Source organism: Chlorocebus sabaeus, chromosome 1 (genome assembly GCF_047675955.1).
Source record: "Chlorocebus sabaeus isolate Y175 chromosome 1, mChlSab1.0.hap1, whole genome shotgun sequence".
Classification (NCBI taxonomy): Eukaryota; Metazoa; Chordata; class Mammalia; order Primates; family Cercopithecidae; genus Chlorocebus; species Chlorocebus sabaeus.
The window spans coordinates 66275631-66293056 of NC_132904.1; the positions used below are offsets into that span (position 1 = coordinate 66275631).

The following is a 17426-nucleotide window of genomic DNA, read 5'->3' on the forward strand; positions in this document are numbered from 1 at the left end:
TGCCTTGAAACCTCCTCTGTATCCTGAGTCCACAGGCTTTTACACTAGGGCTCACTTAGGGACAGAAATTTCATTATAGGATCTGCTCCAGAGTTGTCCAATAGAAATACAATTTTAAGGTTTCTAGTATCACATTAAAAAAGTAAAATGGAACAGGTACAATGAATAACATATTTTATTTAATCCAATAGAGCCAACATATTATCATTGCAATACACAAAGGAAAAGTTATTAGTGAGATATTTTACATTAGTTTTTGAAGTAAGTATTTGAAATCTGGTATATATTTTATACTTTGAGCACATCTCAATTCAGACTAGTCATGTGTGAAGTCCTCAATAGACATTGGTGGCTCCTAGATACCACATGGGACAGCCAGTGCCATTCTTCTCCTTGATACTTGTTTCTACCCTCACATGTACCTCATAATTTCTTTTATAGCTGGTTCAAAAAACATATTGCACCTCTCTACCAAAGTCCTAGCAGCTCACTCACCAGCTGTTTGTTCCTGTGCTAAGGAAAAGAGAGTGTGGAAAAGCTGGAAGAAATCATCCTCTTCCTGTAAGTGCTTTATATTATTCATATTTTCTCTTTGAATTTTCTTTCTATTGTGAGAGAAAAATATGTATTGGATTGTTTTTCTCTCTCCACTATCCTTTTGTTTTTACTTCAATTTATCTGAAAGATATATATAGTTTTTATTGTTCTATTGCTATTCTTAAATGTAGAGAGGAAGGCCTAAGGTTGTAGTGAAGATTGTAGCGAAGACTCTCTTCAATTTGAGTTTGAAGCTACCCAAATTATCATTATAATGGTTTGGCTTTAGAGTCCAATCCTATACATACTTACACAAAAACACAGTAATTTATTTGGTTATTATTGCATTTTATAGAACCTGGCAAAGATATTACAAGAATGTAAAAATACAGGCCAATTTGTTTCATTAACATAGATGAAAACAAAATCTAAACAATACATTATCAAAATAAATCCAGTATTGCATACAACAAATAATAACAGTGTATTTCAGCAATTTGTGGCCAATATAACAAATTGAAGTAAATCAATGTACTAAGCCACATTAACAGAATAAAAATTACACACAATTATCTCAATAATTTACAGAAAAGACATAGGTAGAATACGATTTTTCATTTTATACAAAAACTTGTAGCAAATTAACAGATCAGAACTTCCTAAATTTGATCCCCTGCATCAACCAAAAAAAAAAAAAAAAACCTGCATCAAATACTATGCTTAACGGCAAAATAATGAAAGCGCCCCCTATCCACGTCAAGACCTGTCATCAGACAAAGATGCCTACTTTCACCACTGGGTGCATCCTAGTACTGAGTAAAACGAAAGAATTGGCTGGGTGCGATGGCTCACATCCATAATCCAGCACTTTGGGAGATCGAGGTGGGTGGATCACTTGTGGTCAGGAGTTCGAGATCAGCCTGGCCAACACGGTGAAACCCTATCTCTACAAAAATACAAAAATTAGTTGGGCATGGTGGTGGGAGCCTATAATCCCAGCTACTTGGGATGCTGAGGCAGGAGGTTCGCTTGAACCCAGGAGGCAGACATTGCAGTGAGCTGAGATTGCGCCACTGCACTCCAGCCTGGGCAACAGAGCGAGATTCCATCTCAAACAAATCCAAAAACCAAAAAAATGACAAAAGAATTGAGAACACAGAAAAACAGAAGATCAGAAGGGAGAATCACATGCTGATAAGCCTCAGGGTACTTATCAGAAGTGGGTGGGAACAGAAGACTATTCAAGAGCTTGGACGACGCAGGGTCATAGGAATTACACAGTTGCAAGGATTAAAATATGGACAAAGAGTAGTGGGGAAGTAATATTTAGAGAAAGTGTAGATGGGGAAGCCATGGTTTGTGACATTATAAAAGGAAACAGTGCCAGCCTCATAATCTAAGAAAACCCCAACACGGCGAGGGGGCACTGTCATGGAGAGGAGCAGAGAAGGGGAAGAATCCTCATAGGCCCTGTATTCATGGTTATGCTGTAACCCAATCACCCAGTATCCTCTCTGAGGCTGATACCTGGAGTAAGCATTGTGATTTTGAGCATAATGGTTGAAAGAGAATGTAGGTCCCACTGAATTGCTGCATACCCCCAGGATCCAGGCAGTCTTCTTGGCCACATCTACCTCCCAGTAATGCTTTCCAGAGGAGAAGTGCTGGGAGCCCAGGACACTACAGTCATAATGCTTTTCCAGACAGGAAGGTCCAGATACTTTAGCTCCCACAAACCTCACCTGTCTCCGGTTTTTAGCCAGGACAAGATTTAAATTAGCTGTGTGTGGATTCAGGGTCACGTCCACTGTAGGAAAAGGCACAACATCAGCAGATGAGAATAGGGACATGGGTCTCATTATGCTGAGAAGAGGAAACACAGGAAGTGGTTGGAAGAACTGGAACTATATGGCGGGGATGGGGGAGGCATCAACACCTAGGACCTGTGTGGCTATGTCTGGGGAGCACATGTGAAAGGAGATCAGAATGTGCCAGCCCAAAGAGGCCATGGCTTCTACTTACCCCAGTAGCTTTGGACATCTGTCAGCTCTGTAATGATGAAAAGAGTCAATAATGTTGAATAGGACCAGTTGTCTCATGTCTGGTATCTCTCTCCTTACCAGATTGAGGGGCATGGTGAGGAATCCTGTGAGGATGTCACCTGGCCATCTCATCTCCCCTTAAATACAAACTGCATCTTCTTCAGCACACTATGTCCCTCCCTCTGGGACCTCCCTCTTTGCTACTATGCTCAAATACCAACTATATCCTCGATCCTGTTTATTTCTTCCCACGAAGTAATTGCACATCCAAACTCTTTCCCCTGAATCTCCTTACCTCTAAACACTCGCAGCATCCTTTTCAGATCTGGGGCTCGAAACATACTTCTCAGCTTTGTAGGGAGAGCTTCTGGCTTCCTCAGGGTCCAGAACTCACTCCTAGAAAGGACAGGACTTCTGAGTTCCCACACTGCTGACTATGGGTTCCTCTGCCACCCGTCTCCCTTACCTCCCAAGCCTACTGATGAACTCCAATCCTCCTTTCTGAAGAAACTTAGCATCATTTTACAAACAGCCCTGACACTGGAGCCAGAAGACCTAGACTAGAAACTATCATCTCACCATCTACATAAACTTGTGTAAGATTTAACTTTTTCTTTGAGATGGAGTCTTGCTCTGTCGCCCAGGCTGGAGTGCAGTGGCGTGATCTCGGCTCACTGCAACCTCCACCTTCCAGGTTCAAGCAATTCTCCTGCCTCAGCCTTCCGAGTAGCTGGGACTACAGGCACATGCCACCACACCTGGCTAATTTTCTTGTATTTTTAGTAGAGATAGGGTTTCACCATGTTAGCCAGGATAGTTTCGATCTCCTGACCTCGTGATCTGCCCTCCTCGGCCTCCCAAAGTGCTGGGATTACAGGTGTGAGTCACTGTACCTGGCCAAGATTTAACTTCTTAAAAGTCTCATTTTGTTTTTCTGTTGTTATTTTTAGAAAATACTATAATTTTCCTTTTTCTATGTCCTAGAGATGTTATGCAATTCAGTAAAATAATGGCTTGGAAATCTTTTGCTACCTCTAAAAAAAGATATAAAATATTTAAAATCAGAGGGGCTGAAGATGTCTGGGTTGAAGACAGAACACCAGGGGCCTGCTGCTGGGGCTTGGAGAGTATCAAGTGAAGGGGTTTCTTCAGAAGAGTCTGTGGGCTTAGGCCCTAGGATTTCTCAGAAAACCTTCAACACAGCATTTTAAGATTTGCTGTCTCTGGGACTGTTATGCCGCCAGCTGGAGAACAGATATCCTCACCTCCAAATGGAGAGTACAGATTTCAGAAGGGACAACAGGCTTCATATTTTATGTGTCTGTGAGGAGCATGAAGGTACCAAGTGTGCAAGCAGCTTGAGATGTCACCTTGTTGATAAGACTCTGGAGTATGCAATAGAGAACATGTTTGATTCCCGGGCTCAATTATTATCCTCAAGAGCTCGGGTTTATGTTTTTACTGGAATTGAGACAAAAGAAAATCTACTAGGGAGCAAGGCCTGTGAGAAAGAAAAAGTCCCAAGAGCAAATTCTTAGACCTTGAGAAATAATGCAGATAGGAATGTCACTGATAAAATTCACGGGCAGGAAATTGCAGTGAGCCGAGATCACACCGCCGCACTCCAGCCTGGGCGACAGAGTGTGACTCTGTCTCAAAAAAAAAAAAAAAAAGCAACTTTATGGGCAAAGAAAATTCCTGTGTATTTTGAGGTAACTATAAACTTAAGAATCAGGGATGAAAGCAGGCACAGAGGTTTATGGAAAAGTACACTTAACAGGGTACTCGGGGAGTCACTGATACTGCAACTCTTTATTCTTTTTTTTTTTTTTTTTTTTTGAGGCGGAGTCTGTCTCCCTTTGTCTCCCAGGCTGGAGTACAATGGTGCGATACTGCAATTCTTTATTCTAAATAACAGTACTGTCCCCAACTAGTGACCTCCCATCGCCCACATTTTCCTACCAGAGAAGCCAGTTCATCCCCTTTAGCTGGGGATGCCAAAACTCTCATGTGATGCTCAATTCAAGACTATAGTCTTGAATCTTCCCCACTCTGATTCTTCTTCCCTTTCCCACTGTTCATGGGTAAAGGAATCATCTGTCAATCCAGGGGAGCTACCTCATGTTCTCCTACACATACCTTTCTGTGACATCACTCACATCCTAGGAAGGAAAAAGACAGGTTAAGTCAAGGAGTAACAGGTCATGCCCTTATCCACATTTCTCCTTCCATGTCCACTACCCCATGACATGACACACATAAAGACCATCCTAACATGGAGCCACAGAGCAGAGAGAAAAACTCAGGCCAGACTGTCCCTAAGAACCCATGTGAAGACCTCAAAAAATAACTCAACTGACTCATCAGTGTCTCGATTTTTACGACATCGTGTGTGTGCTTATGCGTGTGTAATGTTATGTATGTATAGCATGTATTATTTGTCAGGCATTGTGCCTGGCCTACAGAACCTCAGATGATGAAGTCATAATCTCCATCCTTGAGTAGCTTACATTCTGTTCTGGTTGCTGAAGATACAGGCTCATGGGCTTTAAATATGGTTGCTTCTCAAACTTCACCTTCTGTAACCCTCTACCCTACCTTTGCTGACTTCATCCATTTCCTTCATTTTAATACACACACGTTGATGATTCTCAAATCTGTACTTCTGCTCAGCCCACTTTCCTTACGATTTTGATTAATATATACACCAGCAAATGAGTCACAGGTACCTCAAATACAAGATGTTTAAAAGAAAACTTATTTCTGCTACTCTTGTCTCCCTTCCATCCTACTGAATCATACTAGCAACCACCTAGTCACCAAATTTAAGCAAATAGGTAATAATTACCATACATTCACCCTGGCCTCCTATCTTTGCCCAAGTCAGTCCACCTCACATACTTAATTTCATTTAGCCATGGGTTGTTCACCTTTATCACTGCCACTGCCAGTCTCATTTCCATGGAATTGGCCTATTTCCTTCTATTTGGTCTCTTTATCTTCTGCTCCATACATCTCAATGACCCTGAAGTTTGGTCCATATAACACAAGATTAACTATTTTCTCTGTATTAGGACTGTTTATGGTGGCATTTCATAGAGACACAACTCAAACTGGCTTGAACACACAACGTTGTACAGGTGCTGTGTGTGTCAATTTGCAGTACATATCCAGGATTGTATCAATCTTACATTGTGGCTGTACTGAGGAACTGAAATGATCAAATCGATGTGCTATTTCGTGGCTAATTCTCTTATGTTGGCTTTATGTGTATATTTTGAAGCTTTTATCTTGGCTATAAAATCTTAATGGGCAACAATTCACACAGATATGGAAAAGAGAAAGAAGAATGTCTGTGATGGGAAAATTCTAGAAAATTTATTGTTAGAAAAGACTCAAGTTTAAATGTCCATTGGGAAGTCATACTAATGAATGTGGAAGTATCTAAACTAGCAATATGAATTGATGATTCATTTACATTTAAAAATATTTACAGTTTGAGGAGTGGTGAGGAGCCAGAACAAAAGAGTGAAGGAGAAAGTATCAGGGTAACAATATCAATGATGAGGACAAAATGGCAAGAAGAATAAAATGAAGATGCAAAGCAAGAAGCAGTGAATGAGAAAAAGCTGTACTAGGCAGAAAGTAGCTACCCATGGCTCTCATACTAAGACCCAAGAATATGTAAATAAACAATTATTCCACCAAGAAAGAAAGAACAAGAGGAAAGCACGAAGGCAAACAAAACATAAAGACTATCTTATACTCTAAAGGTTACAGAATATCATAAGGCACATCATGCCTCAAATTCACAGCCACGCTATTCATTCTATGCAGAAAACAGCTGCTAAAATTTCAACCTCAGTTCAAGTCCCTCCATCAAATCTTTCTAGGCTTGATACCTTGTAATCTTTGACCTACACACATACAGACCAGAGCCCAGACCCCCAAAACCAGTTCAAATATCTATTACTAGAGTATGTTAAATGATTCTGCTCTAGAGAAGAGAGTGAAAACAAAGAAGGGCTGGTAATACATCATCTCTAAGAATTTAGCTTGGCATAAGTGTGCCTGTGACTAAGCTGGGTAAGAAGCACTTGGCAAATTCCCAACACAGCATCAGAGACAAGAGGTGCCTAATGAACAGTGGTTCTCAATTGGGAGAGCACTGTATTCACCCTGGGGCTATCGTGGCAATGTCTGAAGAAATCTGGGGTTGTCCCATCTGGGGTGGTGCTGCTGTCATCTAGTGAGCAGAGGCCAGAGACGCTGCTAAACATCCTACAAGGTACAGGAGAATCCCATGCAGCAAAGAATTATCCAGTCAGAAATGTAAATAGTGCCAAGACTGAGAAAGAACAGAAAGAACAACATCAGTGGATACAACAGATCTTCTCCACAGCATCAAATAAACTTTCAGACAACCTTTATAAATAAAATGGGGTTTTCCCTTGCATTTGGACTCTGAATTATCTTATGCTTTACTCCGTATCTCTAAACAGTTTAATAGCGGATAGGCACTATAGCACCAAAGGAATGCTTTTTCTTGTCCCCGCAATGATGGTAGTCTGATGTTCCAGAAAGGAAGGAAAGTTAGTTTCTCTTTTCCTTGACTCTTAGATCTGAGCTCCTTCACAAGCCTTACCTGCAGCAGCTCCATTGTTGACCCCTGACATCGACGCTCCAGATCCAAGATGAGCTCTCGCAGTGACTGGCTCTGGTGGACCAGATCATTCTCAGCCTCTTCTATAATTTGTAGCCCCTTCTTCTCTTCCTCTTCCAGCTTTTTCAGCTCCCGCTGCTCCACTCTGTCTAGGATGTTTCGCAGCTGATTAAACTCTGCCTGGATCCTGTGTCTCTCGGGCTCCATCTGATTCTTCAGGAACAGGGAAGAAAAAGAGGCTGCTATTCTGTCACACTGAGGTTCTCCTCTGTTAGAAGCTGGGGAATTGGGCTCAGGACTGCTTTCCTGGGCCAGGCCTCCCAAGGAGAGGGAGGGTAAATGCTGCAGGAGGAAGCCTTTGTAGCCTTTTCTTTCCTTCTTTTCTCCCTTCAGCTCTGCCCAGACCACTGGCCTCGGGCTGCTTTATCTAGGCCATCTAGACATCAACTGTGATTCCTGGGTGACATTTAGATTCCAGGAAGCCTCCCTCACCTCTGCATCAGCCTCCTCTTCCAATTTTGAGTACTGAGGTAGAAATTACTGGCCCGTGACTGTCTGTCTCAGATCTGGGCTTCTTCGTAAGCCTTACCTGCATCTTCCCTTGCACTTGTACTCTGAATGCAACGGAAAAGCTAAAGAGACTGAAACTGTAGAGCAAGATCCAGAATTATGAATTGGGGGAACCCCTGGCCATGGTTCCTCTGCTATGTGATTGTCTCCTAGGTTCAGTTTTGATATGTTTGCTATTTAGCTCCCCTCTCCTCCCCCTGTTTGGAAGGAATACAGTGGAGGACCAGGCAAAGGGAAGCTCTTCTAGTCATGGCATCAGAGGACAGACAGGACAAGGACTCCTTTGCCCTCAGCTCCTGTGACCTGCCATGATTCCTGCCCCAGGACATCCTCAGAAAAAGTCCCCCTTGCCTTCCAGCATGTCTTCTTCTCTCTGATAAAAGCTGTTAGCTTCTCAGCTTCCTGCTCCTCATTCTTCAGCTTCTTTAGAGACTCCTGAAACTTTTCCTGGAAGAAACAAATCAGATCATGCAGGATCAAGCCTTCAGTTGAGTCAGTACACAGACATGGAATGAATGGGACAGAGATTCTGCTAACCTCAAAAGGAGCCTGTCCTAACCTAGGATGAAAACTTGAGAGGGCCAACAACTATTTCATATACATGGGATGAAAACCAACAAGAATAGGCTGGTTCTCCATCCTCCTTGTGAAGGTGCCTGACCACAAAGCACCTGTGGCTCATGCCTGTAATCCCAGCACTTTGGGAGGCTAAGGCGGGAGGATTGCCTGAACTCAAGAGTTTGAGATCAGCCTGGGCAACATGGCAAAACCCCATCTCCACTATACACACACACACACAATTAGCTGGGCATGGTGGTGCACACCTGTAGTCCCAGCTACTTGGGAGGCTAGGCACGAGAATTGCTTGAACCCAGGAGGCAGAGGTTGCAGTGAGCTGAGATCGCGCCACTGCACTCCAGCCTGGGTGACAGAGAGAGATGCCTTCTCAAAATAAATACGTGAGTAAATAAGTTCCTTTACCTTCACTGCCAACATATCTTCACACTCAATCAATCAAGTACCCCTTTTCCCCCCAGCAGCTCTATCTACTCAATCTGGAATAGCAAGTAAGAGATAAAGTCTCTATTCTTAATCAGGGAGGCAGTTTCCAGGTTCATTCTCTAGGTAAATGGAAAGACTACAAAGAGATTAGATCAGAGCATGATAAAACGTTAAAACCTACCAAAGACCCTGTTTCTCTGTCTCCCCTTCCTGGGGTCTCACCTGGTACTCCTGGGCAACCTCCTCCACGAGGAACGTGTGGTGACCACGGTGCTCCTGAGACCGCTCACAAAGCCAGCAAATGACCTTCCCATCCTCCTGACAGAAGAGCTGCAGTTTTTCTCCATGGTCTGCACAAAGAACTGCTTTCAGCTGCTTCCCAGGGCCCAACACCACCTCTCTGAGCCGCCTCACGATGTTGGCCAGATGCCGATTAGGCCGCAGGTTCCCTGGCTGGTAGCTGGTCTGGCACACAGGGCAGCTTCTTTCCCCTTCTTGACCAATCATTGATTCCCTGCTATTCGGTGTGATGCAGGCTTGGCAGAAGCTGTGGCCACAGTCTATGCTCAGGGGTTCTGTTAGGAGCTCCAGGCAGATAGGGCAGGTCACCTCTTCTCGTATGTCCACCAGTACTGGTGAGGTCATTGTAGCTACTCTCCTGGCTTCTGCCTGCCTAGCCCTGATTTCGAAGATGTTTCCTGCTTGTAGAATCCTAGGTAGATGAGCAAAACAAAAAAAGGGTCAGGGTAAGAAAGGAGGGAGAATAAAGGAATACTGACTGCGCAGTCCTGGATAAAGAGGTCAGACACCTGGGGTAACAAGGGCTTCTCATTCTAATATCGAATACGTTCTTTATTCTGGCTCATACAAGGCCCGATTTCTTCCCATATTAGAACAGTGGTTATGATTTCCTCTTTCTCCTATTGAACTGAGTGACAAATTGAGGCCCTGGAAAGGAGGGGCCTGTGTGAGTCACTGTCTGTGTGATCTTTTCTTTTTTTTTTTTTTTTTTTTTTTTTGAGATGGAGACTCACTCTGTCACCCAGGCTGGAATGCAGTGGTACGATCTCAGCTCACTGCAACCTCCGCCTCCCGGGTTCAAGCAATTCTCCTGCCTCAGCCTCCCAAGTAGCTGGGATTACAGGCACGTGCCACAACACCTGGCTAGTTTTTGTATTTTTAATAGAGACGGAGTTTCACCATGTTAGCCAGGGTGGTCTTCAACTCCTGACCTTAAGTGATGCTCCTCCTTGGCCTCTCAAAGTGCTGGGATTACAGGCATGAGCCACCACACCTGGACTGTGTGATCTTTTCTCACCCAAAACATATCCTCAATGTTAAAAGCACCCAAAACACACTGTTGCCTCAGGATTTTTGCATTTGTTGTTCGTGATGTAAGGATGACCCTCTAATCTGCTATCTGCATGACTTACTAGCTTCCTACCTATTGCCTTATCGGAAGGGTTTGCTCTGACTAGTCTATTTAGAGCACAGCCACCATACAATCACTCTCCACATATTTACCTCATTTATTTTACTTCTTTTTTTTTTTTTGAGATGGAGTCTCACTCTGTAGCCCAGGCTGGAGTGCAGTGGCGCAATCTCGACTCACTGCAAGCTCTGCCTTCCGAGATCACGCCATTCTCCTGCCTCAGCCTCCCCAGTAGCTGGGACTACAGGTGCCCACCACCACGCCTGGCTAATTTTTTTTGTACTTTTTTAGTAGAGACGGGGTTTCACTGTGTTAGCCAGGATGGTCTCAATCTCCTGACCTTGTGATCCGCCCACCGTGGCCTCCCAAAGTGCTGGGATTACAGAGGTGAGCCACTGCGCCCGGTCTATTTTACTTCTTACACCACCTAATATAGATCTTTACTTGTCTGAATCCTCACAGTGAAATGTAAGCTCCATGAGATCAGAGACTGTTTTTGTTCATGGTTGTATCCTTGGCAGCTAGCACAGAGCCTGACATATAGGTCCTCAACTTTTGACGAATGAAAGGTTAGAACCCTCTCATCCTCCACAGTGACTATCTGTGACCTTTCTCGTGAGCTCTTTCACCTCTTTGCCTTCACCCTTGCCGCACTCTTTGGTATTTGATCTCCAAGACTGTGCAAACACTTCCACTTCTTAACAGCCCTGCCCCACGTAGAACCCTCTCCCCCTCAACATGCTACCCTTCTCAGAAAAAAACAAAGAAACAGCAATGGCCACAATAAGGGGAGGTAATGTTTTGCTGTTATTGAAACTGAGTCTTGCTCTATCACCCAGGCTGGAGTGCAGTGGCACTATCTCCGCTCACTGCAACCTCTGCCTCCCAAGTTTAAGCGATTCTCGTGCCTCAGCCTCCTGAGTAGCTGTGATTACAGGCGAGCACCACCATGGCCAGCTAATTTTTGTATTTTTAGTAGAGATGGGGTTTCACCATGTTGGCCAGGCTGGTATCGAACTCCTGACATCAAGTGATCTTCCTGCCTCGGCCTCCCAAAGTGCTGGGATTATAGGCATGAGCCACTGCACCCAGCTTGGGGAGGTAAAATTTTTACAACTCATGATTCTGTAACCACTTGTGATTTAGAAATCATATTCTCCTGCTTTCTTTATACCTCATGGGACAACCCTGCATAACTAAGAGTATTCTCGATTCTTCAATAAGGAGAGACATTAAGTGACTTTCCAAAATCATGCATCTTGTAAGTTGTAGCATTGGCATAACCTAACCTTTCCAGGGTCCTAGTTCAAAGCTTTGTCCTCAAACTCATAACTGTGACCAAAGATAGTCAGTGGTGAAGGCTATAAAAGTCAGGCACTGACCAAATGCTTTCGAAGTATGAAAATGGGAGAGATCCTATTTGATGATGGGATTTTGCCAGGGCCTGTCTTAAACTTCGGCAGGATCCTAAGGGGGCCCATATGTAAGGAGAGGTGGCTGGTAAGGCAGTTGAGGCCTTATATCTTCATTGAGAAATACTACTTTTATTCATTTCTCTTGAAAGAGTTGTTGATAAATTACATTACCATTATTTAAAATCACACTAAGAATACTCTTCAGAAAATTTTAAAACCTGTTTCCAGCATTGAGTTATTTTCATTGGGGGCCATTTTTGCTCTGCTTGCCTACCTGGAGTTGTGTTTGTGCCACCAAAGAAGAGCCAGCTAACACTGCCTATTTGAAGCTCTGGCCCTGGTCCCAGGCGCGACCTCGGTGTTCTGAACAGGCCACAGTGGGTAGAGAGCAGGTGGAATTCTCTAACTTGTCTTTGGCTGGTTTCCCAGCAAAAGTAGAAAACACAAGGCCCTGTAAATTGTACCAATTTACCCCCATCTTGAGGACCTGGTAGATTTTAAAAGTATATCAAAATGCCTCCCAATAACAACACTCCTCCTAGAAGAAAGGGCCTGAGAAAGTGTCTCAGATAAGGGCTAGAAAAAGTCATGGGACATAAGCATAAGCCTCCTACCGGCCCTGCTGGGGGAATCTAGTGAGCTGAAAACAGGTCCTTGGTGCTGCCCTCTAGTGTTCTGTGGTGCTCCTGCAAGTACTGGCCTGGGTCTTCAGCTTTGACATGCTTAGTAGCAGCAATGTTCACAGCAAATATTTACAGAAAGCCCACCAGGTACTGAGCAAGAACTTAATTATTTTGTATGTAATAACTCAATAATTCCATATAACAACATTACATTACAAATGTCCCTTAAATCTCATTTCGTAGTTGTATAAACTGATATTTAGTAGATCCTTTAAGTGGTGGGGCCGGTTTTGAATGCAGATACGCAGGCTACAGAGCTGGAGTTCTCATTACTCCTTTATATTCCTCATCTCCATAAAGGGTGCAAAATATAATTATCAACAAATTAATGAACCCTGTACATCTAACTGGTAGTATTAATTGGTATTACAGATGTACTTACCTATTATCTGAGAGTCTGTTTAACCAAATTAATCACACCTGTGGGAACTGCACTATTATTTCCTTTGTTAATATCTGCTACCATACCTAGATCATCTCACTTAGCACACTGCACTATAAGGCTCTATTTCCTTTGATAAATTAGCATTATGAGGGCAGAGGCCCAGTCTCACTTTATCTTCCAGGTGCCCCAGACCTTAGCATTGCAACTAAGACAGGAAATGATCAGTGAACTTTATAATAGATTATAACTTACTGCTGAGCTTATAGTTGGCCTTGATGTTGGCACTAGAGTATAGAAATAAATGCGCTATCTTATGAAACTGTCACTGTTAAAAAATAATTGTGTTGGTATTATATTTTAATTGAAAGTCCAATTCCAATCCATCTTCCCCAACAAACACATGCACAATTTCATTTCAGGCAAAACTGTACTTAGCGTAGCCAGTTCTCTTGAAGGAGAATTGCTGCCTCATAAATGCAATGTAGTAGTAGTCCCAAACTGAAAGAATTCATGACATCACTAGCTGGTAAATGAACAAACTGTGGTGTATCCATACAATGGCATATTACCAAACAATTAAACTGTTATATTAATACACACAACAAGATAAATCTCAAAAGCATGCAAAGTGAAAGAACCCAAACATCAAATTTAAGTTATTGTATGATGCTATTTATATGAAATCCTAGAAAAGAGAAAGCTATAGTATTTGAAAGCACATCCGTGGAAGCCAGGGCCCAGGAGAGGGAGAAAAGGATGAACTGCAAAGGGCATAGGAAATTTGAAGGGTGATGGAAATGCCCTTTACATATCATGATCACGGTGGTGGTTACACAACTGACTGCAACTGTGAAAATTCACAGAATTGTATGCTTAAAATTTGTAACTTACTAGATAGAAATTATAACTCAATAAACGTGACAGAAACAAAAAAACAAGAAAAATTAAAGGCTTGATTTCTGATCTTCTAAGCACAATGGAACTGTGCTGTCAAACATGTAGCCACATATGGCTATTCAGGATTTGAAGTGTGGTTACTCAGAAAAGGGGTGTTTTAGGTACAAAACACACATTGGGTTTTGAAGATTTAGTTTAAAAAAATTAAAGTAGTTTATTAATTTTTTTATACTGATCACATGTCCTAATTGTATTTTGCATGTATTGGGTTAAATAAAATATATTAAAATTAATTTCACCTGCTTATTTTTAATGAGGCTACTTGAATAAGTAACATTACATATGTCGCTTCATTCTATTTCTATTTCATAAAAACATATAAATGTCTTTTTTTCGTATCTAATATGCTACTTTAGATATTCATCTAATACTCTGCTTTAGACAGAAAAATTCTTGAGCAGAAAAAAGATGTAAGAGTTGAGCTCTCTTGTCGAAGCTGAGGCTTGGGAAAGAAATTGTGAAGGAGGGAAGCATACAGTTAGCATAGGTTTGAGTGACCCTTGCCCAAACACCAGCAAGCCCTTACTGCCCACTGCAGCTGAGTGCAGCCCAAGGGAGATATGGCAGGCTGCCAGTTTCCAACTGAGGCCAAGTCTCCAGAGCAGAGTGGATGGGCTGAGAGAAGGCATTCTGACTGTGAGGAGTGCAGACGAGGAGAGCCTGCAGTCCCAGAGCCCAGTGGATCAAATTAGCAGAAGAAAGGGCCCAAATTCACAACCAGGTGGGACCAATTAAATCAGAACCAGATGCCTGAAAAAGGTCTGCTAACTAGCAACGCTGCAACCACTTGGAGTTCTTTATGCAGAATCTCAGTCTTTCTTGGAATGATTCAGAATCTGCACTTTAATTAAAGTTCTCTAGGTGATTCTTATGCCCATTAAGGCTTCAGAAGCACTGCCTTAGATAAAAGACCTTCTTTCCCAGGAGGATACAATTTAGGGAGCAAAACAGCTAGAAGAGGGAAGGGGACAGAGAATGGCCTGCTATTTAGATATGAAGCATCTTTTAGAATGGAAGCTCGCATCGATATCAAAATGGCTTTCAGAATAAAAATCAGTGACTCAGCAGGGGATACTGGGGCTGGTGTAGGCTGAGGGTTCAGAGTTAGGAATGACAGAGCAGGCATGTCCACCAGCTGGGAGCCTTAGTGAAAGTGGAATAAAATAGGTGGCAATTGCATTTATAAGAGAATTGGGCATGAGTTCTTGCACTTTAGGAATAACATTTTTTTTTTTTTATCTTTGTATAGGGTTATATTTAACCTATTATCTGGAATTGATTATCTAACAGGACTCAATAAATATTTGAATTGGAACATAATCAGTTTCAAAACAAAAAACTTAATTTGCACTTCAAAAGAATTTCTACCCCCTGCATTTCAGAAACCTATAATTTAAAAATTGTTTTGATTGTGCATTTTTTTAAAGCTAGGCATGGAGTTTGCCAGTAATAATGACCATAATTTTGACATTATGTCAGACAGCCTCCTACGTGTTTAAATCTGTCTCGCTTAATCCTCACCAGAACAGAATAGGATATACATATTACTCCATCCATCTTATAGATGGAATAAACTAAAGCTCAAAGAAGTCAACAGTCTTCGGGCACACAGCCAGTGTCTGTCAGTCAGGATTTGAACACATGCAGTCTGGCTCCGAACCACACATTTCTGTCTCTATTGACTGATTGATTAAATAAAATGTCTCTAACCTCAGTGGGGTCATTTGCGGTGAGGAAGAAAAAGAAATAAAGATATGATGAGTTCCGAAAGGGAAAGGACCTTATCTCTTTCACTGCCCTGTCACCTCTGCCAGAAGTACAAGAAGAGCCAGTTAACAAAACGGTAGACATCCCTCTCTGACCCGCACATCTGGGGAATGAGAAGCCAAGTAATTTCCAGATGTAAGCAGTATCAGGTGGTCAAAGCTCTTCAGAGCAATGCAAGGCGCCTTAAACTAATTTTAAGGAACAGAGGGCGCTCACTCCTCTTTTATCTTAACTCAACCACGCATGACTCTGCTCCGTTCCGAGAAAGGCAGGGGCTTCCTCCTCCGCCAGCCTTTGGCCGTTGAACGGACAGACCTACAGGTCAGGACTTTGCTCAACTCCCAACTCCGTCTGGGAGGAGTCGGGCCGCCTGGGGTGGAGGATAAATGGTGCTCACTTCCTGGAGCGGCCAGACTGGAGATGGGGGGAGGGGATGGGGGGAAGGGGGGAAGGGATGCTGACTCTGAATCCACGCCTGACAAATCGTTTGCAGTGATTCCCTAATGCAAAGTTTCCAGAGATGCCTCCCCTACATATTTTAGCTTCTAGAATCGAAGTTTAACTCTCACTACGCTTTACACGGCCTATTCCCAGCTGCAAAGGTGCCTCTTCTGTGCTCCCTTCCCAAACTTGAGTCAACTCGAAAATGCAGAAGTCTCCCTCATTCTTCTTTCACCCGTGAACCCCCAACCCGACCTGCAGGGCGGGTCAAACTCTCCAGACAAGTGGGGACAGCGGTAGCTGGCCAGAAAATGAACTTGCTCACTAACCTGGAATCTGTGGCCTGGATCAGAGCCGAGGACTTGCAGCAGCCGCGTCCTCCACCCAAGCCAAAAGACTCTGGGGGGAAGGGGCGGGACCAGGGGAGGAGGAGGGTCAAATTGTCCAGCACCGCAGGAGATCCAGCAGATTCCATGGGTGTGGTCACCAGCAACCCCTCAGGTGGTAAGGGAGATCGAGATAGTTTTTGAGGCCGGTCGCGGTGGCTCACCCCTGTAATCCCAGCACCCTGGGAGGCCGGGGCGGGCGGATCACGAGGTCAAGAGATTGAGACCAGCCTGGCCAACATAGTGAAACCCCGTCTCTGCTAAAAATACAAAAATTAGCTGGGCGCGCCTGTAGTCCTAGATACTCGGGAGGCTGAGGCAGGAGAATCGCTTGAACCCGGGAGGCGGAGGTTGCACTCCAGCCTGGTAACAGAGCGAGACTCTGTCTCAAAAAAAAAAAAAAAAAAGGTTTTGAAGGTAGCAACGCAAAGCTGTTCAGCTTACCTGATGAATGGCAAATCCGGAGGCTTTTGAGAACACCAGGCCAGAGATGACCCTTGTAAATTGTCTGCAGTGTACTGTAGCTTTCCAATATCATATCAGAGTTTAATTACACTGATAATACACCTGTACTCCATATAAACATATTAATGTAAATGTCTAAATAGAAACAAAGTTATACGAGTGAGTAAAAGCCCCTTTACATAACGGCATGTTTTGCCAAACGATCATTAAAATTCATCAATTTAAAATTACAGGTATGTATGTATAAAGCTGTGTGTGTGTATCTGTAATTTTGACTTATATAGCTAGAAAACAATCTTTGTTTTTATTTAGGTCTTATGAATACATGTAAAGCTTATAGAGCCTCAGAACTCTAACTACAGGGTTTCAATAGCACAGAAACTCTAAGAAGAAAAAGAATGTCAAAGTTCCTCCCTAAGGAGACTGATTGGATGAGTGTCACCTTGCCTTAGAAGGTGGACTGGGGAGGGAGGTATAGAGAAAGAAGGGACTGGGGTATCCAGATAAAAGTCTGGATGGAGGATTGGGCAATAGGGAGAGAGCTGGGTTAAGTATCAAGAGATTTCTCTCAACAGTCCCTAGGCGAATGAAAGGTCATTAGAATCTCATAAATGCGGACATGTGTCACTATTTCAGTGAGTACCTCATGTCCGCAGGCTTAAGAAGCCATACAAAGGACAT

At 43.1% G+C, this 17426-nt stretch overlaps 2 protein-coding genes across 5 annotated transcripts in view; one reads left to right on the forward strand and one right to left on the reverse strand.

Moving 5' to 3' along the window:
* LOC119626625 (uncharacterized) overlaps positions 1-17426 on the forward strand; it is a 98162-nt gene that overhangs the window by 12609 nt on the left and 68127 nt on the right. For 2 of the 3 annotated variants that reach the window (XM_038005539.2, XM_073018977.1), the window contains one exon: positions 442-561. In XM_038005539.2, the coding sequence (XP_037861467.1) occupies positions 442-561 (120 nt within the window). Of the gene's footprint in view, positions 1-441; positions 562-6075; positions 7042-17426 lie in introns of those variants that run through there. The other variant, XR_012093968.1, reaches the window with a different exon arrangement.
* Positions 160-16428, reverse strand: TRIM6 (tripartite motif containing 6). Of its 2 annotated transcripts, none has more exons than XM_038005536.2 (8): positions 16224-16428; positions 9037-9526; positions 8164-8259; positions 7225-7455; positions 4719-4741; positions 2875-2975; positions 2560-2586; positions 160-2344 (listed from the first exon to the last, which is right to left on the reverse strand). In XM_038005536.2, the coding sequence occupies exons 1-8, from the start codon at positions 16367-16369 to the stop codon at positions 1779-1781; spliced, it is 1680 nt and encodes a 559-aa protein (XP_037861464.2). In that variant the 5' UTR covers positions 16370-16428; the 3' UTR covers positions 160-1778. The 2 variants fall into 2 exon arrangements, with proteins under 2 accessions (XP_037861464.2, XP_037861465.2); XM_038005537.2 differs by lacking the exon at positions 16224-16428 and adding an exon at positions 9624-13901.